Source organism: Biomphalaria glabrata, chromosome 8 (assembly GCF_947242115.1).
Source record: "Biomphalaria glabrata chromosome 8, xgBioGlab47.1, whole genome shotgun sequence".
Classification (NCBI taxonomy): domain Eukaryota; kingdom Metazoa; phylum Mollusca; class Gastropoda; family Planorbidae; genus Biomphalaria; species Biomphalaria glabrata.
The window spans coordinates 19,872,640-19,896,996 of record NC_074718.1 but is presented as its reverse complement, the minus strand read 5'-3'; the positions used below and the strand labels follow the sequence as shown (position 1 = coordinate 19,896,996).

Sequence of the window (24,357 nt, the reverse complement as noted above, 5' to 3'; positions counted from 1 at the left end):
CACATGTCATCAGAGCAAAGAGAGATGCACTCGCTACATACAAGGCCAAACCTACCCAACGCAACTTGTTAAATCTGAAAGAAGCTAGAGCCAATACACAGAGGACAGCAATGATCTGTGGCAATGAATACTAGGTAGAGCTCAGTGAGAGTATTCAGCTCGCAGCCCAAGTGGGCAACATAAGAGGTATGTACACATATATTTCCACAAAGGTACGTAGAAAGCTTGCGATTTTTTCGCGAATTGCCGCGTTCAAACTGCGAGTCTATCAAAACCGTTTATTATTTGTTTCCACATTGATTTTATTTACTTTCTATAAACATTAAAACTCAGTAAGAGAGAAAAAAAAGAGAAAGCGATATGAAGAAATGTGATCGTGATGAAATAGAACCCAAAGAAAAACGCAAGAAAATGAAAATTGGCATATCGCAGACATTTTGAACTCAATAGACACGTTGAAAGATCAATGTTGTCTAATAATTAATAGCACATTATTTGTGCTACAAGAGCTTAGAACTTTGATTCTACAATGCTAAGGTGACCCGATATTTGGGGAGTAAAGAGGGACGCGTGTCAATCATGGGAATCCGCATTCATACTTCATAGATGTTTTGTAAAATGTTTTACATGTTTCGGATGTTCCTTCAGAGTGGACGATAGTTTATGTAACGTATTGGTATTATATGTACATTTGCACACTAGCGCGTCAGTGCAACACCGTTTGTGTTTACGTAATAAATGGAGTTCCTAATATGTCTTCCCTCTTAAACACTAGTTTGTTATTTGTGTAACACAAATATTCTACATGGTGTCAGAGTAAAACTTAAAAAGCTGTCCAGACAAAGATTTTTATAAATCTAATAATTGCTTCTTTTTATTTTGAGCAACCAATCTTGAATTGGAATGGCTGGGAATGTGGATAGGTCAACAAGGCCGTGAGGTTTACAAAACTCTAAATATTACTGATAGTGAAGAGGGAGATCCGCAATAGTTATTAAAGAAAATAGAAGACTACATAAGGCCAAGACAAAAGAGTGTCTAGATTTAGAGCACATCAGAGAAAGCAGGTAGAAGGAAAAAGTTTCGATAACTTTGTTAAAGACCTAAAGCTTCTCAAAGCCAAGTGAAAATGTTTAGGGGCCAAGAAGTTCTAACAATCAAGAGACAGTCACACGATGTACTCAAGCAGAAGTATAAAGACAACTCAGATAAATTATGTAGTAAATGCGGCAAGAACCACGAAAAGGGAAAATGTCCAGCAATAGGAACCACATGCAATTTCTGCAAAAAAGAAAAACCACTGGTTTCAAATGTGCAGAAAAAGACGTAACGTCAATCTGGTAGAAGATGACAGCCACAATGATGAAAATATTATACCTGTTAGTACTGCAAGTAGCCAGTATAAAAAGGGTAAAGTTGAGAACATCAATGTCGTTGAAGAGAAGTGGACTGTAAAACTAGTCGTGCATAGCAAGACATTAATTTTTCGTATCGATACTGGTGCAAGATGTAACATTCTTATCAAGTCAGAGTTTGAAAAGCTCAAAGACAAAGTAAAACTTGCTTATTCAGCAAAGTCACTCAAGTCTTACTCTAATCATGTTATTAAGACTTTAGGAGCAGTGGTGCTACCTTTGAAAAATAATATCCAAGAGGTGAAAGCAAGATTTGAGGTAGTAGACATTAGCCAAGAGAACATTTTGAGTGGTGACACAGCAGAATGTTTGGGACTACTACAACGGATAGACAGCATAGAATGCAAGGCAGAAGACGAGTTACAAAGAGAATTTCCTGAAATGCTGAAAACAACTGGAACACTGCCAGGAGAATACAAGATTCAGTTACAGGAAAATGCTAAAGGATTTATCCATCCACCACATCGCTTAGCAGCATCGCTACGTAATAAAGTTGAAGACAAACTTAAAGAAATGCAAGCTGATGGATTTATTACTCCAGTACATGAACCTACTGAATGGGTTAGCTCCATGGTTGTTTCGTTCAGGAATGACAAAGTGAGAATATGTATTGATCCAAAAGATCTCAATAAAGCAATCAGACGGGAACATCACCCGATGAAAACTATTGAAGATGTGATCACTAATATTCCAGATTCGAAGATATTCTCAGTTCTCGATGCCAAGTCAGGGTTTATGCAAATAAAGCTTGAAAGAGAATCTTCTTTTCTCACAACTTTCAACACATCTCTGGGAAGATATAGATGGTTACGATTACCTTTTGGAATCAAATCAGCGCCAGAAATTTACCAAAGAGTTATGGATGAAAGGCTTCAAGGTATTGAAGGAGCATATGTCATCATAGACGACATTCTAATTGCTGGTAGAGATGTTGAACATCATGATCACATTTTGAAACAAGTCATGCAAAGAGCAACGGAGTACAATCTAAAGCTGAACTATGACAAGTGAAAGATAAGGCAAAATAGAGTACCTTATATGGGCCATATCTTGTCAGAGAAAGGTTTAGAACCAGATCCAGCAAAGATAAAGGCAATTATTGACATGCCAGCTCCTCAAGACAAAGATGGAATCAGAAGATTTCTAGGTTTAATTCAGTACCTATCAAAATTTATTCCTAATCTAAGTCAAGCAGATGCTCCAATACGAAAGCGTCTAAAAGATGATATAGAATTTAAATGGAATCACAAAAACAAGAGTTTTGAAGAATTGAAACATCTTTGTACAAACCCTCCAGTTTTAACATATTATGATGTGAATAAGAACGTAGAGATAGAATGTGATGCAAGTAAAGATGGACTGGGAGCAGTATTACTCCAGCCAGGTCGTATAATTGCATACGCATCAAGAGCTCTCACGGATGCAGAAACAAGATATGCTCAAATTGAGAAGGAAATGCTTTCAATTGTGTATTGTACAAACAAATTTCACTGCTACATATTTGGTAAGGAAATAACAGTTTATAACGATCACAAACCTCTGGAGCAATTCTTCAAGAAACCTCTATTGTCAGCACCAACGAGAATACAGAAATGCTAATATGACTACAGTGGTATGATCTGAAAGTCTGTTACAGAAAAGGCAAGGAAATGTTTATCTCCGATACACTTTTTCGTGCACATCTACCAAATACACAGACATGTGAATTTACAGATGATTCAGTGCATATGATCTCTGTAAGTGATTCGAAATACAGTGAAATTCAAGACTGTACTTGCAAAGAACTTTCAATGCTTCGGGAAGTAATTATGATTGGTTGGCCAGATACAAGAAGCGAGACTCCAATTGAAGTCAGGCCATATTGGGATTCAAGAGACCAGTTATCAACTTCGGATGGTATTATATACAAAGGTCTGAGAATAGTCATGCCACCGAGCTGACGTAAATACTTGCTAAATCTGATTCACAAGTCTCACTTAGGAATAGTCAAGTGTAAGCAGAGAGCCAGAGAAGTCATGTATTGGCCAGGCATGAATGCAGACATTGAAGTAACAGTTAGGGATTGTAGCAGGTGTGCTGAACATCAGAATCAAAATGTGTCAGAACCGCTAATACCTACCAAGACATCAGATCTCAAGAAACACTTTGACTCCGAGAAACAGTCTCAGAAACATTATTATGATAAGAGGAAAGGAGTTAAAAGTCATAATCCACTACAAGACGGAACGGCAGTCAGAATGCAACTTAATTCTAAATGGAAACCAGGAACAGTAGTTTCCAAACCTTCTAAGCCTAGATCATATAATGTCAAAAGTGGAAATAAGGTCTACAGAAGAAACAGAAAACACATCAGAAAGTCTTCTGAGAAAGCAAACAGATTTGACAATAATTATGACTTTCCAGATGACATCTCAGAACAACCAGAACCACTAGATCTAGAGAGTCCAAGATTACAAACTACACTAGATTTTGAGCCACCACTACACACTGCTTCTTCTACACCTCTAGACCACATGAACCTTACGTAACACGCTCTGACAGAATAGTTAACAAACCCAAGAGACTTGATTTGTGATTGAGTGATTTGATTTTTTAGTTGATTAGTTTGTTAGTTATTTTGATAGATAGATTTTCTGAATTAAAGAAGAGAGATGTAACATAATAGTATTATATGTACATTTGCACTCTAGCGCGTCAGTGCAACACCGCTTGTGTTTACGTAATAAATGGAGTTCCTAATATGTCTTCCCTCTTAAACACTAGTTTGTTATTTGTGTAACACAAATATTCTACAGTTTACTTCCTAGTCCAAACTTCCCGCAAACGACGGAGGATGGGAGCGGGCAGGGTTTGAACCCGGGACCATCGATAAATCCAAACAATAGTCCAGGGCGCAAACCGCACGGCCAGGCAGCCATCATAGTATAGGAACATTTTCATGCTTTTTTCCGTGTATTTCTGGAACAATTTTTCCTATAGCAAAAGATGCCTGGAGAGCACTGAAATGACGTCCCCCAATAATCAGAACTGTTACATGCCATATTGCCGCAATGCAGCCACAATCAGCAAGAAGCTTTTGATTATGATCGAGTACATCTCTTGAGACAAGAAATATTATTAACATACAGTAGTATCTAAACCGCAGTCATCAGTGAGAACTTCCTTGTCTTTCCATAGCTCAAAATTCTGCTCTATTCTACATCGACTAATCCGCCAATTTCTTTAAAGATTTCACGTTGGAGCAGAAGTATCTTAAATAACAATAAATGTTCACTCATATTGTTTCCATGTCAATTGGTAGACTATTGATAATAAGCTGTTCTGCTTGTTTTCGTGTGAAAAACCGCCAAATGATTCTTTTCTGACTTACATTTATTTGTCTTGCCTGAAGATTGATGGCTTCGAATGCCCATTGTATGGACGCATCACTCACATTTTTGAGTCAATTTTGAATACACTCTGGTTCTTGTTATTAAGGATCTAGGTCCGTTGTTATTTCATTGCGATATTACTTGTACCCATTGGCGTAGCCAATATTTTTTCAGGGGTAGTGGTGCTGGTTTTTTTGGGGGAATTTTTAAATCTCCCACCCGCTTTATATGTGTGTGTGTGTGCGTGTGTTGTGTACGTAATTAATCTTTTTTAAATACCGACTCATTTTTTTTTGGAATTAGTGGAAAGACAGTAGACATCCCGCCCCAGCCAGGAGCGATGTGAGCTACCCCAGCGGAACCAGGCCACAGCAAAGCACTAATTTAAACAAAAGAAAATGATATTCTCAGGTATCTACCAAATCTGTTATTCCCTGCACTTATTACTTTCTGAACCAGAAGACGGATTTTTAATTTCGGGTACCTGACATTAGTTGGGGAAAAGTTAAGGCGGTTGGTCGTTGTGCTGGCCACATGACACCCTCGTTAACCGTAGGTCACGGAGAAACAGATGACCTTTACATCATCTGCCCTATTAACCACAAGATCTGAAAGGGGAACTTAACCCTTACTTTGTTTTATAGAAGTTTTATTTTATTTTTTTTTACCTCAAAACCCTCATTGGCTGCGCTGGGGTAATTGATGGTTTAATATTAAAATCTCACTTTTAAAAACACAATTAAAGCGAACAAGGTTACTAAGACAGTTTGTGTGGAAACGCAAACTCAAAATCAGCCCCGAAGTGGTCCACCCAGGCAGGTAAAAAGGCAGGTTTCAATATTTTCAGAAAGAATATCAGAATGAAATTCTATCAAAGGCAAATGACAGAGAAGAATGGAGAAAGAAGGTTGATAGAAGAAGAAGAAAGAAGGTAGATAGACCTAACGGTCCAGCAGACCAAGGGATAGGTGCTAGTGAAAATCGATGTGAACCTGGCCTAACTGATGTATTATAATGAGTATCTAAATCAGTGGTTCCCCAACTTTTTTGTCTCGTAGACCCCTTGCCATGTTTTTTGGTGTTTGTTAGACCCCCTACTTAACTTGTATTGCATTTTGCCAATTCATCTTTTTTAAAAAACTAATTTCTAACTTTAGTGAGTTGAAATGTGAAAAAAGAGTGAATAAAGTTATAAAGATCTTTTTTATTGATAAATTTCAAATTTAAACCAATTAAAATAACAATTAATATGTATTCCTGGAATCACCAAACACACTGGAAATGTTTTTTTTTCCAGGTTTATCATCCGTTGCTACAAATATTATGTTTCATATGGGAACTTATTGTTCTATGAAGTACTCCTTCAAACATTAAATATTAATTAATTAATTTGCCTTAAGTATCATTGTAAAAGTTTTCGCAAAGAGCAGTTTCTCGTGTATTTCTTGATCTTTCAGAGTGGTACAAATATTGAGCACACGGAACTGTTGTCACTAAGGGAGAAGGGGCGAAGGCGAGTGGCTGGCTTCTAAACCAGTAAGCTTTGAACAGGAAGGGCTGATTATCCCTGGCTTGCTACCCACCTGAATTCAAAACTCTGGTGCATTGCAACTATACCCAAACATGGCTTTCGTGGGTCAACTCTGAGGAAAATTAATTAAGAGCCGGCGACCATTAGGCAGTATGCAGCACACAGCAGTTTGCAGCACACAGCGCTACACCCTGTCAGAGCCTGTGACACCACTGATACCAAACTGTATATATGTCATTTGCAAAGAATTATAAGAAGCTTTTAATTTTATAACTCATGTCACCGATGTGCCTTTGAACTGTATTGTTGCTTTAAAAATTCTTTTAATAATATCAGATGTAGGTTTGTGTAAAACAGTTTTTGAAACTACAATGGCTGATAAAATCAATGTTTTATCTATATTGTTTTCCGTATTTTGCTATAAGTAAATAGATATTGTAAGAATCTCACAAACCATCATCTTCTTTATATGATGTCGAAGAGAGATTTTGAGGGTGTATTCTTTATATTTGAGTGTTCGAAAGTTTTTCAAATCTTTCTCTTATTTGTCAGGGTGGTATCAACTCAGATGATCCTCCAGCATAATTAGTTTCATATAATCATAAAAAAGGCACTTAGGCAACCTCTTGTTTGACAAGGAAGGAATGAATCCCAATTTTAAATAATGAACGCTGTACAGTCTACATTTCTTTTTGTTAAACATTAGTTACATGTAGACTACATTTAGCTCTTTAAATACGTTTTGGAATTAAATACAATAACTTTTCATTTGAATAGCAGGATAAATATTTAAAGGATTAACTAAGGTACAAATAATATATTAGTGTATGAAATAATTACATTAATGGGATGAAAAAATTAAAGTCATATCCTGCTTGATTGAAATCTATAATCGTAGACCCCCGTGGACATCTCATAGACCCCCAATTAATTTTTCTACGTTCGTAGACCCCTTGGAAGTCTTCGTAGACCCCTGGGGGTCTATATAGACCACTTTGGGAATCACTGATGTAAATGATCGAATTGTTTTGTCAAGGGTCATTTAGTTACATATTCTGTGGTTATTATGCCACGCTGGAGTTCACGAGATTACCGGTAGACTACTTACTAATTGTTGTTTTAAATGATTTTCTACTTATATGCATACCAAATAGATTTTTTCAATAAAAAACAAATAATTTTTTTTTTTATAAACATAGTAGTTAATATGACAGTTTTGAGTTTTTTTGGCACATCGGCACAATTTAGGCCATGTCGTTAATATGACAGAACTTTTTTTAACTTGGCAATAAAAATGTAAAATAATTTATTTTTTTTTGGACAAAAAATCTAAAACCGTTTCTTAAATGTGTTAAAAATATGGTAAATAGTCATCTCCCTTACTAATAGCATCCCGTGTTTGTAACTATTAATAGTGGATAGTTGTAAAAATGGTGTATTTTTATGAAATAACTGCTTGCATAGTTGATTTAAAAAATTACAATTTTCACTTTCAGAAAAGAAAAAAAAAGTAGCCGTTGCCTCAGAACTTTGAATGGTCTAAAATATTATGGTGTCGGATTTTCACTATCTTTTCTAGTTTACGAGATCTAAACGGGACGGACGGACAGACAGATGACATAAAACTAATTGCGACTTTTTCCTTTCGGGGGCCGCTAAAAATCAATCAACCCCCCCCAGCTACGCCCATGCTTTTACAAAATTGTTATGGGGTGTGTGTGTGTTTCGAAGGTGATTGAGTATGTTCACTGAGTTGAATAGCTCCTTTGCATCTCGTACTATCCCAATGTAGCACTGAACTAGCTACGTCATCGCTACATTTACATCATTTTCATTCCTCGGCACATTTCTACTAACTCATAGCCATAGTTTGTTCTAGATCTAATGACCTCGGTATAGAGGGTCACGCGTTGTATTATTCTGAATTGTAGAGATTGCAATTTGTGATACAGCGCAGTTTTTGTCTTTATATAAACCCAACTCCATAATAATACGTGATTTAAACAAAGTAAAATGAAACCTGCTTAAAAAATGTAGAAACAAATGTTAATTTATTGATCTTCATGACTTTCATGTCTTCACATGTATTGCCACCCCTTACATAAAATGACATTAATTAAACAATGACACAAACACACGAATTAATTTGACTAAGGCGTAATAAAATGTACAATATCATAACTATAGTATAAATGAACATGAAATCAAATCGCTCTACGAAATGCTTAGAACACTAACCCATCTTTTCTCTCAAACTATTGGGCCATAGTGTCAACATAAGCAGTCTGTAATCACATCTTAGATGAAGTACACAGACAGAAATGTTATTGACTTTTCTATTATTTGTTTTTATTTGTGCACACAAACCTTTGCTAACAAGTGTACAGACCTGCATGGTGACCTACTTTATTTAGGTAGGCCTACACACCCTGGAATTAAACATGTGTATTCAATTGCAATCCTAAATAGGTAATAAGACAGTTTACGATTAAGCTGACGATTTTATTTACATAATTATAATATTAATGTGTATAAGAAATGACATCAAAATACAATTTTTTAATTGTTCAGCTTTGAACCAACAGAAACAAATGAGCTGACACAAAATCAAGAGCTTAATTTGTTGATTGATCTAAAGGGATGTATTTACACATGCAGTGAATTCTTGATAGTTTGCCTCTTCATAATCCGACAAACTCAATAATTCAACGCGGCGCCCCCGACCTAAACTCATGTAATTCATGAGCACCTGAATGTCTACAGGTGTGTCCTTCAATTGTAAGTTAGTACAGTACCGGTCAAAGAAAGCTGAAATCTAGTTTTGTGTTTTTTTAAAGATCAATACCTATTTCTTTTTCGTCTGTAGTTTATTTTATACCCATCTAAGGCTAAGAGAATCTCTTTTTACTTCATCAATAGAACTTCTTGACCTACACCGTTCAATTCTTTCAAGTACAGCTAACCTTTGGCCTATCAAGAGTTCAATTCTTTCAAGTACAGCTAACCTTTGGCCTACCAAGAGTTCAATTCTTTCAAGTACAGCTAACCTTTGGCCTACCAAGAGTTCAATTCTTTCCAGTACAGCTAACCTTTGGACTACCAAGAGTTCAATTCTTTCAAGTACAGCTAACCTTTGGCCTATCAAGAGTTCAATTCTTTCAAGTACAGCTAACCTTTGGACTACCAAGAGTTCAATTCTTTCAAGTACAGCTAACCTTTGGACTACCAAGAGTTCAATTCTTTCAAGTACAGCTAACCTTTGGACTATCAAGAGTTAACTGCAGAATAAATTCATACATTTCAGGTGTATTGGATTTCACTTTAGTTCCTCCTCTGGCGATTGAATTTTTCATATCTTTGAACTTAATGAAAACATTCAAAATGCATGACTACATTAAGGTTATTATTATTTCTTGCTTTTATTTAGGCGTAAACAATGTTTTAGAAGAATTGATAAAAATTGATAAGCTGGTTCAATACAATAGCGGCCGAGTAATTGATAAGCTGGTTCAATACAATAGCGGCCGAGTAATTGATAAGCTGGTTCAATGCTATAGCGGCCGAGTAATTGATAAGCTGGTTCAATGCAATAGCGGCCGAGTAATTGATAAGCTGGTTCAATGCAATAGCGGCCGAGTAATTGATAAGCTGGTTCAATGCAATAGCGGCCGAGTAATTGATAAGCTGGTTCAATGCAATAGCGGCCGAGTAATTGATAAGCTGGTTCAATGCAATAGAGACCGAGTGATAATAATAATTTTGTCGGCTTGTTTCGATATGTGCAATATCACTGGCCTACATATTTTTACCAAACGATGCTATATCACTTGTCTACATATTTATATTAAAATTGTAACCCTTTAACATAAGTTTATTGCGGACTAATTTTTTTTTCTTATAAAAGGACATTCGTATGTAAATTGGACATTGTTTTTCCTTGCACAAATAATGATTTTTGTGTATTGAAATGGGGTGAAGGAATCACTGCATATTAAACTGTTGAATAAAGTAATAAACATGCTACTTCAACATCTAGATACATGTACAAAAAGAACCCCATGCACAGCTGGAATTAGAAACTATTATTGCTTAGTTGAACACAGTCTAAACAACACAGCAGCTCACATAGCTAAACAAGTCTTAAAATGCGTCAAGAAAATAATTTTATAATTAGTTTAGATTTTGATTCTGTTTTGCTAATATGAGGCAAGATTGTTTTCAAATTTGCTTGACCCTAATTCAAAGTATGTTTTGGAAGTTGCTATGAAGTGAAAGTGGCTTTGTACGAGGCAGAATTCAATGGCAATAGATAAGTGACTAAAAAAGCCATTTTTGTTAAGCTCCATAGAAGGAGGTTTGAAAGTATTTCCATTAGATCTTTTGGGGTATTGAGAAAACAACAACAACATGACGACACCAATCTGAAACATAACAAAAATATAAGCATATATTCAAAGTAATATCCATGTTGCAATAGCAACACATAAAAGAGTTTGTGAATTAGAAATAGTCAAATAATAATAGATATTTCTAATTAATCTTTAGGTTTAGTTACAACTCAGACAAAATACATTTAAAAAATAACCAAATACACAATGAATAAAGAATTGTACAAGTGTGGAGACAGTAAGGCACAAGCAGTTTTGAGACATAGGCCTAACTTAGAGATTGTAAACAGAACAAAAATTAGTTAGCTATGAAATTAAAAAATAACATAATTGTTGATTGGGCACAACAGAGAGTTACAAACCAGGTGAAGACTAGGGCTTCCAAGAGTCCATGCTTCTTTCAAGGGCTTCTGAAGGCTAGGACTGCTAAGAGTCTACCCTTCTTTCATGCACTTCTGAGTCCACTACTCTCTCCTGGTTACCAAGTCCAACTTTCTGCATTCTTCTAGTATGAGTTACTCAGCTCTCTCCCAGTCTATAGTGGGCAGGCCTAATATTGGGTACAGTTCCAGACATAGAACATAGTAGTTATTCATTGTTCTGTAATATGACACACTTTTTAACTCTACCAACCTGGATGGCCTCAATAGTCCCAGGTTCAAACCCTGCCTGCTGCCATCCCCAGTCATTCTGTGGGAGGTTTGGCTAATTTGTATAACAAACATTTTTACTTGACTTCTAGTTCCAAGAAATATCCTCTTTTTCTTATTAGCCCTATTCAAGCTTGAAAGGTATGTCTGCATGTATGAGCAAGGTTAGGTTTCAGTCATTGGAGTGAAGGCTGAAACTCATTCTTTAATGTTATTTGTTTGGTAGTATATTAGAAAAATCAGTTGAATGATCATAGTCTAGTTTAGTCAAAGTAGACAAATGAGAACAAATTTTTTTGTTTAAACAGAGGGCTTTTGTAAGAGTTTTATCAAAATACACAGATCAAACAAATTGAGACTGTATATAAATACAAAGGAAATATGCAGATATTTTAAACCAATGGTATGGAATAACACATTAAACAGTAAATAATAGAAGATAGAAAAATATAACATTTCTATAAAACAATTGAAGTCAACATTTCAAATTTAAAAGCAAATTCATTTGAAGAGATCTATGCACACACACACAAATAAATAAATAAACAACAGAAATTGGGCTATAAATAAAGGTCCATAAATGCATAGAATAAAATCATAAATTCACTTCTTGCATACAATAAGAGGAAAATGTTACAATTGACTTGAATTAATAAAAATACAAAACGTAATTCTATTTACCATGTTGACAACTAAATGAAATCAAAGTGACTGCCTTAGTCTACTGGACCTGTGTGATGAGCATTCTGCTCTAAGGAAGTGAAATGGTCAACCTACTCAGGGCAGGAATAAAAGCCTCTGATGCCTAAGGCTGATCTTTAAAATAAGGTGGCAAGATAAAATAACCAATGAGGAAGTGCTGTGAAGGGCAGGGTGCCAGGACATCTGCACTGTTATCAGAAGCAGATGCCTTGGCTGGCTTGGTCACATTCATAGAATGCCACAATGTCGACTCCCACAAGACATTCTGTATGGTGATCTAAGAAAATCAGGAGAGCCACTGGTCATCCACTTTTAAGGTATACGGATGTATGCAAATGCGACATGAAGCTAATCAAAATCTACACTAACAGTTGCGAAAAAGTGGCACTGGATAGATCCACATGGAGAGCAAGCATAAAGGAAGGGTCCCGAATTGCTGATGCCATACACAACAGTAGTAGAAAGAAGGGTGAATGTGCAACGGTGCCAGGTGAGTACAGATTTCTGACCTGTGACTGCAGCTGTGTATTAAGGATTTGCCTCTTTGGTCACACAAGAAGTTAAAAAAGGAAAAGATCGTCTCTAGAGGCGAAAAATGCCTTAGATTTTCAATACATAGCTGCCTGCCATGTCCATAGCATACACATCTAGCTTACACGAGTAGTATTTTCAAAGTGATTTACTCAGATTTTGTTTTCAATTCAATGTTGAGTTATTGTTGTAGGTGGTGCAGCTATTCTTTAAGGACATGACCATATTCTAAAGGCAATCTTTCAAGCTTAAAGGAAAACATTTTGAGACCATCACAGACATCGTCTAATGGTATAGAATATACCTTGCAGCAACTAATTTACAAAAGCTGGAAAACTCTTACAAAGACATTTTCCTACCAATCTTTGTATTGATGTTACATACTCAACTTTTTTCTTGATGTTTTCATTGGAAGATGATGTAGTAATTCAATTCAAAGGTTTCAATTGGAAATATTTTAACATAACAAAACTGGTTCCTTAAATTATGTTTTGACTTAGTAAGTCCATGTTTACAGATAGATTCTTTTACACTCTATCATAAAGCATCCACACTGACGCAATCATCTGATCTTACAATAAAACAATTGACTTGTTAATACAACATATAGTCTGTATTATAAAATAAAGGTTTTCATTTGGTAAATGAAATAAGTCTATGTAGGACTATAAGTATATCTATTTGTTACCAACATACAAAATGTCTATCTAGAAATTAATAAAAAATTTATGATTGGAAATCATATTTGTGCTATTAGATCATGACTTATTGATAAATATTCTCAGAATGTGTGCCATGTTTACAAAACTTATAAAGAAAGAAAAACAATTAATGAAATAATTGGGACCTCTAAATACCTGTGTAAGAAGGTTTAACAGTAACAAATTCAACCCAAGAAGACAAGTTTTATATGTAATTACATTATGGTGTATAACATTGTTAGTTAAATTAAAAAAAGTATCTATTTTGTAGTGGTGCTCCTAACTTAATAAACGTATTTAGTGTTGATACTGGTGCTCTTATACACATTTCCAACAATCATTTGTCAGTTCAGAAATAAAAGACAATCTGTAACTATTGGACTGAGAACAGTGCTAACCTCTGACCAAGAATAATTCAAACAAGCGTTGCTTTAAGGCACATCAAAGAAAGTTGATTCTAAAAGAATGAGAGCATTGAAATTCAAGAAATATAGTACAAGATTTTGTTTGGTTGCTATAATGATCTTGAGATGGCTGATGGAAGACCTTTATTAGCATATGATGTTTCAATGTAAATAAAATATTGACTTATAACATTTAATTATACAATTTGCGATGCATTAAAATGATATTAAGATTTCATGGTAAAATACATGTTTCATTGTAAGACTATAAACTCTAGTCAATTTAAGAAAAAATATTTTCTTAAAGTTTAAAAAAAAAAGCCTTTTCAATGAACTATAACAAAATTAGTTACAATTAAAATTATTGAATGATATTTTTGAAGTGAATTTGTGTCCATAGTGAATACAAAAAATGGAATGTTTACATTTTATCTGTGAATATTTTGACATATGCCTGTAAAACAAGTAAATGAAATATTTTCTCTTTTACACAAGAAACTAATAAGATATACAAATGTCTATTTTTTTTCATACATAATAAAGTTTACTTAGGACTTTTCAGAACTTAACATTTTCTCTTTGTTTTATTTCTGAGACATCAAAATAAAAACAATTTAGTTTCTGCTGAAGACTGGGATTTTGAATTTCAGGATCTTTGGACGCCCCTGAGTCCACTCAGCTCTAATGGGTACGTTACCTGACATTAGTTGGGGAAAAGTAAAGGCGGTTGGTCGTTGGCTGGCCACATTAGCCGAAGGCCAAAGAAACATGACCTTTACATCATCTGCCCTATAGACCACAAGGTCTGAACTTTTTTTTTTTTTTTTAAGCTTTGAAAGTCATTAATGAATTCAGTATATTGTTTTCAAGTGAAATACTTCAAAGGAGAAATAGACATGAACTAAGGACAATGTTTGAAATGAATCTTCTATATGAATGCAAGATAGCTAACAAAAGATGATAGTTTTAAAGAAATGAATGCACAAGACTAAATGTTGGAAACTAGGAAACTGAAATGCCAACATGTACACAAAGAAACAGAATTTTAAACCTTTCTTGTCTGAAGTCTTTTACAGTAGAATTAACACATTGAAATATTTTTGTTCAACCATACAAAGTAATTAAAACTTGAAATGATTCAAAGCAGTTTTAATTCATATACTGCTAATATATCTTATATTCTACTACTTCCACACTGGAAGATGAGGGCGAGTTTGGCTTAGAGCAAAAAGTCCAGAAGGCCATTTCTTGAGCAATGCCAGAGCATGAGCACTAGTGCTGCAGTTCTTTCCTAGTCAGCTGTTTGGAACATGAACTACACAGGCACCTGCTCTACCAGTGCAGAGAGGAGAAACCTGAAAACAAAGAATGGTAACTCTAATTTGATCCAAATGTGTGAGATACAATTAATATTTTATGTAAGACCTGTTTTCTTATAGCCTAATAGCTGAGTACCATAGCCATTGCAGCTCATTTCTAATGTTTCAGTCAAATGAAATTTCTTCTCAGCTTGACAACAACAAAATAAAACCCCTGAACTCTGTTTACCTTTGTCCATTCATTGGATACAGCATCATAGCATTCCACATCATTGAGGTATTGCATGCCATCATAGCCACCCACAGCAAACAACCTATCCCCCAATGGACAAAGTCCAACAGAGTCTCTGGCACTGCTCATGGTTGCTATTACTGTCCACTGGTCAGTTTTGGGATCATATCTGTAGCACGAAAGGATTAAAAACACTTTGATATTACTAAATATATTTAGTTCTATAAATAGATTCTATTTCCTAACATTTCAAAAAGTTTGAAATTGATACCTAGGTTTCTACTGAACTGGCAAAGAATGTATTTAATATGGCACATACTTCATTGAAGGATTCATTCAATACATAGAATCAATTGCTTTGAACAAAAAACTAATTAAATCATTAAAAAAAAAGAATCTAAATTTAGGCAACATAATTTCTTTGAAATGTTCTTTGTCTAGATCAACTGAAATTGATATTGTTGCTGTTTTACACTGAACAGCTTAAAAGAAAAACATTTTAGAAACTAGATACACTAAACAGCATGAAATTAGTTATGAAGAATAAATAAGCTAGCCTTTAAATAGGTAAGGTTTTTATGAATTGAATGAAATACAGATAAATAAAACTAATAGTCAAACCTTTCAGCACAGTCAAATCTACTGCAGGCAGGATTAGTAGCAGGTGCCTCATAGCCTCCCACTGCATAGAGAAATCCATTACAGTTGGCTGCACCTACTCCACCCCTTCTCTTAGACATTGGCTGACAGTGTGTCCACTTGTTGGTGTGAGGATCGAAACACTCCACACTCTTGAGACATGAACTACCATCACGACCACCCACTGCATACAATCTGTGGATCATGTTTTTTTCTCCAACTTTTGAATGTAAACAAAATGACTACAGCACTCTAAAAACTAATTTTTCAATTATTTCAATATTACTGTAATAAGAAATAAAGGAACACTAAAGAGTAACCTAAAATAAGGCTTTATTAAACTAGAATGACACATGAACTGACAAGAGGCCTAGACAGTAACACACTAAACAATGTTGTGAACACATTCTCACAACATTACAGAAACATAAACAAATAATAACTATTTCACCACAATTATTAATAATAATAATATGGCTCCTTTTGTCTCGAAAGGCAATGGATGCGCCCAAATGAGTCACTGGTTTTGGCTTAATCTTGAGACGGGGCAGAATCTGGTGTGGCTAATCAAGCCAATTCTAGAACGGCAGACTTTGCCACAATTTGTACATGTGTATGCCTCTGATTTAGGGCTAGCGGACAGGGCAGCTTTCTTTTTTTCCCTCTTGATTAAGGCCGCTTCAATTCTTTTGTTCTCAGCAAGGGTTGTCTCAGCACGCACAGTCTGTCTCCATGCACTCCGGTCTTTGGCTATGTTTTCCCACATACTTTCACTGATGCCTGTGGCTCTCATGTCTCGCTTGCAGACATCTCTATATGTTAGTCTTGGGCGGCCCTTGGGTCTGATTCCTTCCACAAGCTCAGCATATAAGATATCTTTCGGGATTCTACCATCTGGCATGCGGGTGACATGTCCGAGCCAGCGTAATCTTCTTTGTGTCAGGAGAGCATACATGCTGTTCATATTGGCCAATCTCAAAACTTCCTGATTGGAGACATGGTCCCTCCAAGAGATGCCCATTATGCAGCGCAAGTGGAAACTATTCAATCTGTGCTCTTGGTACATGTATGTTGACCAGCTTTCACTGCCATAAAGGAGAGTGCTCACAACACAGGCGTTGTAGACTAGGATTTTGGTTGCTGTGGTCAATTTACCATTTTCCCAGACGCGCTTGGAGAGTTTTGCCAATGCTGTGGTAGCTTTTCCTATCCTTTTTGTCAGCTCGATTTCTAAGTCTAGGTTACTGACAATTGTTGAACCCAAGTAGGTAAATTCCTGCACCACTGAAAGGGTGTGGTTCCCAATTTGTATTATAGGTATTTCTGCGACGTCTTGTGCCAGGATTTCGGTCTTGGAGAGACTTATAGTAAGGCTAAACTCTTGACAAGCAGGTGCTAAGGCGTTCACTAGCTTCTGTAGACCTCCTTGTGAGTGAGATACGAGTGCCGCATTATCGGCAAACAGCAGCTCCCTTATCAAGATACAACGCCTTTTCGTTTTGGCTTTAAGACGTGCCAGGTTAAAGAGCCTTCCATCGGATCTGCTATGGATATATATATTCCATCTTCCAGGGATTTAAAAGCACTGGTTAGTACGACTGAGAAGATGCCAAATAGTGTAGGGGCCAGTATACATCCTTGTTTTACACTGCTCTTAATGGAGAATGGCCTGGAGGAAGAACTTTCAAACTGGACAGTGCCCTGCATATTTTCGTGAAAAGCTGACACTAGTTTTCTTAACTTATTTGGGCAGCCGATTCTCTCTAGTACAGCAAACAGACCGCTTCTGCTAACAAGGTCAAAGACCTTGGTCAAATCAATAAATGCTATGAAGAGGGGCTAAAGTAAAAGTGAATTTCAATAATTGTAAGTAAGTTTAAATTGTAAAGTAAAATTCCCTTTTCAAATCTTGTGGTCTATAGGGCAGATGATGAAAAGGTCATCTGTTTGTTTGGCCTAAGGCTAATGAGGGTGTCATGTGGCCAACACAACGACCAACCACCTTTACTTTTCCCCAACTAATGTCAGGTACCCATTAGAGCTGGGTGGACTAAGAGGCACTAAAAGGTCCCGAAATTAAAAATCCCAGTCTTCATCAAGATTCAAACCGGGAACCCCTGGTTTAGAAGCCAAGCGATTTAACGCTCAGCCAGTGTGCCTCCTAAGTTAAAATTGACTGACGCTTAATATTAAGGCAAGGATGAATCCAGAACATTTGAAAAAAAAAAATGGTGGGTAGGCATTTTCAAACAGAAAATAAGCCAAAAACAAAATTACAAACTCATAAACTGTTGTTCCTCCTTAGATTGTTCCCCCCCCCCCTCTCAAATAAAAAAAAAAAAAAGGTTTTCAAAGTGGATCTAGAAGAAAATCATAAAATAATATCAATCACTTGCTAAATTAAAGGCAACATTGGCATGAATGCTGAATATGCAAAGTTAACCCAAGGAACTATTTTCCTGAATAGAGTAATATATTTCATGTAAAAGATGTCAATTTAAGCCCATTCATGTGTTAAATCCAGCTAACAGTAGTAATGCACAGCTGGAATACTTACTTGCCATGTAAGGCTGCTACCCCAACGGTACTTCGAGATGTAGACATAGGTGCTACATAGCTCCACTGTCTGGCTTGAGGATCCCATCTCTCTACAGTATTGAGATAGGACCAGCCATCATGACCTCCGACTGCATACATAGGACCTTCCAGTACTCCCACTCCTAAAACAAAAAAAAACATTCAGTCTACCAGGAAGGTAAAAACATTCTCAGCACCATATCAGACTAATAAGGAGAATGGATGTCCAGATTTAGACAGGACATTCTCAACACCATATCAGACTAATAAGGAGAATGAATGTCCAGATTTAGACAGGACATTCTCAGCACCATATCAGACTAATAAGGAGTATGGATGTCCAGATTTAGACAGGACATTCTCAACACCATATCAGACTAATAAGGAGAATGAATGTCCAGAATTAGACAGGACATTCTCAGCACCATATCAGACTAATAAGGAGTATGGATGTCCAGATTTAGACAGGACATTCTCAACACCATATCAGAAACTAATAAGGAGAATGGATGTCCAGATTTAGACAGGACATTCTCAGCACCATCTCAGAAACTAATGAGGAGAATGGATGTCCAAATTTAGACAGGACAATCTCAGCACCATATCAGAGCTCTAGGATCATGTTTTTGTGAGCACCACAGAATGAAATGTTCCTCTGAACTCAAATAAACTCATGATAATAAAGCAGAGTTGATAGGAAGATCAACTGCTATGCTTAACGTTTTATTATCAAGAAAAGCATCCAGTTCCAGTGCCATTTCAAATGAAAACTTGTCAGGAATGTTAAGTTTCATTTAATAATGTTGTCAATAAATTCTAGGCTTACATAATTAGATGCAGAACTATGTAGATCATGTCTAATTTTACAAAAATAAAAATAAATGTTGTCAACTATTGATGCTGTATAGCTAGAATTATAAGTCCTTTGTTAGATTAGACTTATCTGAAAAGAATAGGATTGCATTTAAAAACTAGATCTAGAAATTAATTAGTAAGTTATTATAAATTATGATATGAATTAAGTTTTATAATATCTTCAGGCTTATGAAAAATATATTTGACATGTATTTTAAATGACAAAGACTAGTGCATTCATAAAAAAAAATACACTAAGAATTTTAGTACTTTTTGTTTTGTATTGAGTTGGCAACATTGAGGTAGCGTCCTAGACATTGTTTAGTTGAATTTGAACATCTGCAATATCAATTGTAACAGAAGAAAAAAAGAAATGTCTTTTATCAATGTAGTTACCCAGTCCATGTCTGTGTGTTGACATTGCAGGCATTAGTGTCCACGTTTTCTTCCTTGGATCATAGCATTCCACTGTGTTTAGAGTTTTCAGGCCATCACGACCTCCAACTACAAACAGTTTGTCATCTAGAACTGCCACTCCAAATTGGAGACGTCTGCCAGACATGTTGGCAACTTGAGTCCAAGTATTAGTTCTTAAATCATATTTTTCTATACTGGTTGGACCTGACAGAAACATAGATTCACAACAAAAAAAAATGTCACAATTTATATAATATATGCTTACATAGATAAGTGCCAAAAAAAAAAGATAATTGGTTTCATTAATTAGAAACTAACTTATGACAAGGAACAAAATAAGTAGCCTTGTCACAGAAATGTTTAGGTAGATGATAATTGAAAAATTAGTAAAATAGATTTTTATTTTCAAAACAATAATTTTCACCAACAATTTTATTTGTTAACATCAGGCTGGTGTGGCCCCCTGAGAACTAACCTTTAGTGCACTCCATGCTCCCAACAGCATACAAAACACCAACTGTTGACTTTCTGGGTTTAGTTCGAGGGGACTGAAAGGAAGATCTCCTCTCAGGTAATAAATGATATTTGAGAGCTTCCATTATCAGCTGTTGGCATTCTTTGTCATCATGGAACAAAGAATTGGTTTCAACATGGTCAGCAATAAACTGAAATAGTTATTTGTTGAATAAATAATGGTGTTAATGACAATATCTTCAATTATGAAGATTTAGGATGAGTGTAGTGTTTCATATGACTACATAAACCCAGTTGCGACCTGCATATTTTTCCAAATCTTGTGCAGACAAAGCCGTTGAATAAATAACAGACACAAATAATTGTACTTTATTAAGATTTTTCTTTCTGTAATAATCCAATTAGTAGATCATGTTTGAAATGAAGATGCAGATCTCTAAATAAATTAAATAAACTGAAAGAATAAAAAAAGAGTGAAGTGGTAAGCAATAGGCTTCTGAATCAAGAGTCCTGAGTTCCAAATTTTAATATGGGAATATTTTATGTCACTAAGAAAACATAATTAATTAAGGAACCTAAACTATTTTTCTACTGGCCAGTCAAAAGACAGGTTGTAAGTATTAGACTTTAGTATAAGGCAGAGTTTTGTGGCAAGATGAATGATCCTCATGGCAAAAATAAGATCAAATTTGATAAAAATGTCACAATGTAATTAGGTCACCTTGTTTTTAAAAGTCCAAGCATCCTTTTTTTTTTAGACATCCAAATCTGCAGCAAAAAGTTTTGTTACTATTGCGCAAAAGTATACAAAATGCTATATCACATTGTCCACTCAGTTCAACATGACTTGTTTCCTTTACCTAGAAAAGTTTTCATAGAGTGTAATGCTTGACAACTGTTTCATCTTCTTAGCTTCTATTAATTCCAACTCCTGGTTTGACCACTGTTACATCTTCTTAGCTTCTCTTAATTCCAACTCCTGGTTTGACAGCTGTTACATCTTCTTAGCGTCTCTTAATTCCAACTCCTGGTTTGACCACTGTTACATCTTCTTAGCGTCTCTTAATTCCAACTCCTGGTTTGACCACTGTTACATCTTCTTAGCGTCTCTTAATTCCAACTCCTGGTTTGACCGCTGTTACATCTTCTTAGCTTCTCTTAATTCCAACTCCTGGTTTGACAGCTGTTACAGCTTCTTAGCTTCTCTTAATTCCAACTCCTGGTTTGACACCTGTTACATCTTCTTAGCTTCTCTTAATTCCAACTCCTGGTTTGACCACTGTTACATCTTCTTAGCGTCTCTTAATTCCAACTCCTGGTTTGACCACTGTTACATCTTCTTAGCGTCTCTTAATTCCAACTCCTGGTTTGACCGCTGTTACATCTTCTTAGCTTCTCTTAATTCCAACTCCTGGTTTGACAGCTGTTACAGCTTCTTAGCTTCTCTTAATTCCAACTCCTGGTTTGACACCTGTTACATCTTCTTAGCTTCTCTTAATTCCAACTCCTGGTTTGACAGCTGTTACATCTTCTTAGCGACTCTTAATTCCAACTCCTGGTTTGACAGCTGTTACAGCTTCTTAGCTTCTCTTAATTCCAACTCTTGGGTTGACAGCTGCTACAACCTTACTTGATTCCTGGTTTCTAGACTCATTGTTTGGCAGCCGCTACATCCTAACTTGATTCATGATTTGAATCTTAGCTTGACTCCTAGATGCCTGCTAAGAAAAGCCATTTTTCAACCTTGTAAATGAAGGAATGCACTTCTAGATCTGCATCTAAATTGTATCCAAGTTTTCCAGAACTGCACTTCTGAGTGAAATCCTCATCTGTCACTTTCTTGTCTAATCATGAGGGGAAAAAATTACTTGTCTCAGTACCTTTTTTTAAAAAAAGGACAGTGCTCAGATATAGATATTGATTACATCTCACAAAGTTTTAAATTGGTAAACGAGCCACAATCGCTGACTTTTCCCAAAACTTAACTCAACCTAGCAAGTTTGACAATCCTATGGCACATACAGAAAGAACAATCCTCTATGTAGAATGTTAATTGGACACAGGAATAAGTCAAACAATAGGATCTACACAAGCAGCAGAGGTAGTATGATGAATTAATTCATTTATATCATTTTAATTTGTTTTTATTTTCCCCTGCTAATGACACCATTCCCACTTTTTCATTATTTCAACCAATTTATTTAAAACTAAAGTAATTCTCCCTCACATTATTGTATGTCATCTGTGTGTCTGTTTCAGAAACCTTAATTGTGCGCTGGTCTATGATTCACTTAGACCCAACAGAGCCAGATAATTAATTTATATTTACTTAAAAGTAAAATTCTGAGTTAATTCTCAAATTTTCAAAATATACCTATAATTTTTTTTTTAAAAGAATGTCTGTCGTTGATCATGGTGCTACTTTTTCAATGATTTGTAGGTTGGCATATTTCTCAACTGTTTGTTGGCTGTCTTGTATGCTCTGTATAAGTCTGCATTTTTCCAATATTAGATCATTATCTTGTAATCATTCATTCTGGCATTCTACCTTTAACAACTACTCTGTCTTGAATTAAACTGTCTACAAGGCATTCAAACCTATACACTTCCTCAGATTTGCAATGTACTTTTCAATGTCATCGCCTTTTTCAAGATTATTGAAAAGGTAATGCTCATAAGTTTCATTTGTTTTTCCAAGGTAAAATATGTCAGATTTGCTCCATATTTCTTTCATCTGTCTTTCTTTTCCTTTCTCAATTTCAAGACCATCATACATGTCCCTTTTGTGGCTAACTCATAGTACTGGCAGTTCTGGTGAAACTTGTGAATTCATGGTCATGTTATCTTCTACCTTGAGTGGCTCAGGACGGGAAGGAAATGTCTAGCTGTTATTGTAAGGCATATTAATATAATTGATGTCTACCTACTATTGTATTCGATAGCTCTTAATCAATCAATTAATGATTACCTCTGCCACTGTTGCAAGCTGACAAAAATTATCAAATATAGGAATACCACATACAATAGCTTAGACCTTATATCCAGAGTTTTAAACATTTTATTGTAGACCTACCAAGTATTAATAAGTAAGAGATTTATGTAAAACAAAATTGTGTAAATAACAATAGAATATATTAGAAGATGATGAAAGTGGACTAAATAAATTACGGCTTTTATATAGTGCTACTTTCAAAGACTAACCAAAGCTTAGAAAATAGTCTTAATTAAATCTTATGATATTTAATGAAGGAAATAATTTATGAGTTGTAAACATACTTGTGGAGCCATGAGAGGTAACTTGATATGAGATAATAAAATGGCTAGAGATTTCTTTCTATTGTGGAGATCATGTCTTGCCCATTTCAAAACTGCATCAAATATTGTCTCCTCATTAGGGACATTTAGATCATCACTGGATAAAAGTTTGCAAACTTCATCACATGGAAGCAGTAAAAATTCTTGATTTTTCATAACATCTACAAATTTGTCCTGAAAGAAAATAGGAAGAGAACAAGTTTGAAATTTGATCTTTTAAACTTCATAATAGGATGAAAAAGTCTACATCAAATTAATCATTCTTTTATGTTTAAAATTCAAATTAGCAGATGCATAAAAAGAATGAAAGGTTATTTGATTTTTCTCAACATAAAACAAGTCAAGCTATTTCTATTCTTTTAGACTGTGACAAATGCAGGAAACATGCAGGGAGCAAAACCTGGGATTGTATGCCAAAGGGCAAATTTTTGGTGAAATTAAAGGAGGATGCAGTAATAGGGGTGCTTCCAGAAGTGTAATCAAGATCAACTTAGGTACCATTTCACTGGCATAGAGGAAAGCAACTGGCAGTACATGGAGAGCTCTTTTGAAGTTCAAGGGACAAACATTTGAGGGCCAAAGAAAAGCCTTTGCCAAAAATAGGTACAGAAGAGGAAAAGAAAACTTAATTAGCAGACAATGTCTTTGTTTCCATCATAAATAGCAAAAATAGACAGATTGAAACTGGGTTGGCCCAGGAGATACTGCACTGATACAAAATCTTTGGAATTGAAGACAATGCCTTAAAATTTGGGATAGTTTTGTTTTTATTGTTGCATTATTTGTTGAAATATGTTATAGATTTTCCCCAAAGGCACATGGATGATATAACATTA

At 35.4% G+C, this 24,357-nt stretch overlaps 1 protein-coding gene across 13 annotated transcripts in view; it reads right to left on the bottom strand.

Moving 5' to 3' along the window:
• Nucleotides 1-8,341: 8,341 nt before the first annotated feature.
• The window catches only part of LOC106070031 (kelch-like protein 5), an 84,989-nt gene continuing 68,973 nt past the window's right edge, over nucleotides 8,342-24,357 (bottom strand). For all 13 annotated transcript variants that reach the window (XM_056039443.1, XM_056039448.1, XM_056039445.1 and 10 more), the window contains 7 exons: nucleotides 23,483-23,695; nucleotides 20,208-20,397; nucleotides 19,712-19,936; nucleotides 18,441-18,603; nucleotides 15,866-16,078; nucleotides 15,242-15,413; nucleotides 8,342-15,048 (listed from right to left, as the gene is read on the bottom strand). In XM_056039443.1, the coding sequence (XP_055895418.1) occupies nucleotides 14,989-15,048; nucleotides 15,242-15,413; nucleotides 15,866-16,078; nucleotides 18,441-18,603; nucleotides 19,712-19,936; nucleotides 20,208-20,397; nucleotides 23,483-23,695 (1,236 nt within the window). In that variant the 3' untranslated portion in view covers nucleotides 8,342-14,988. The remainder of the gene's footprint in view (nucleotides 15,049-15,241; nucleotides 15,414-15,865; nucleotides 16,079-18,440; nucleotides 18,604-19,711; nucleotides 19,937-20,207; nucleotides 20,398-23,482; nucleotides 23,696-24,357) is intronic.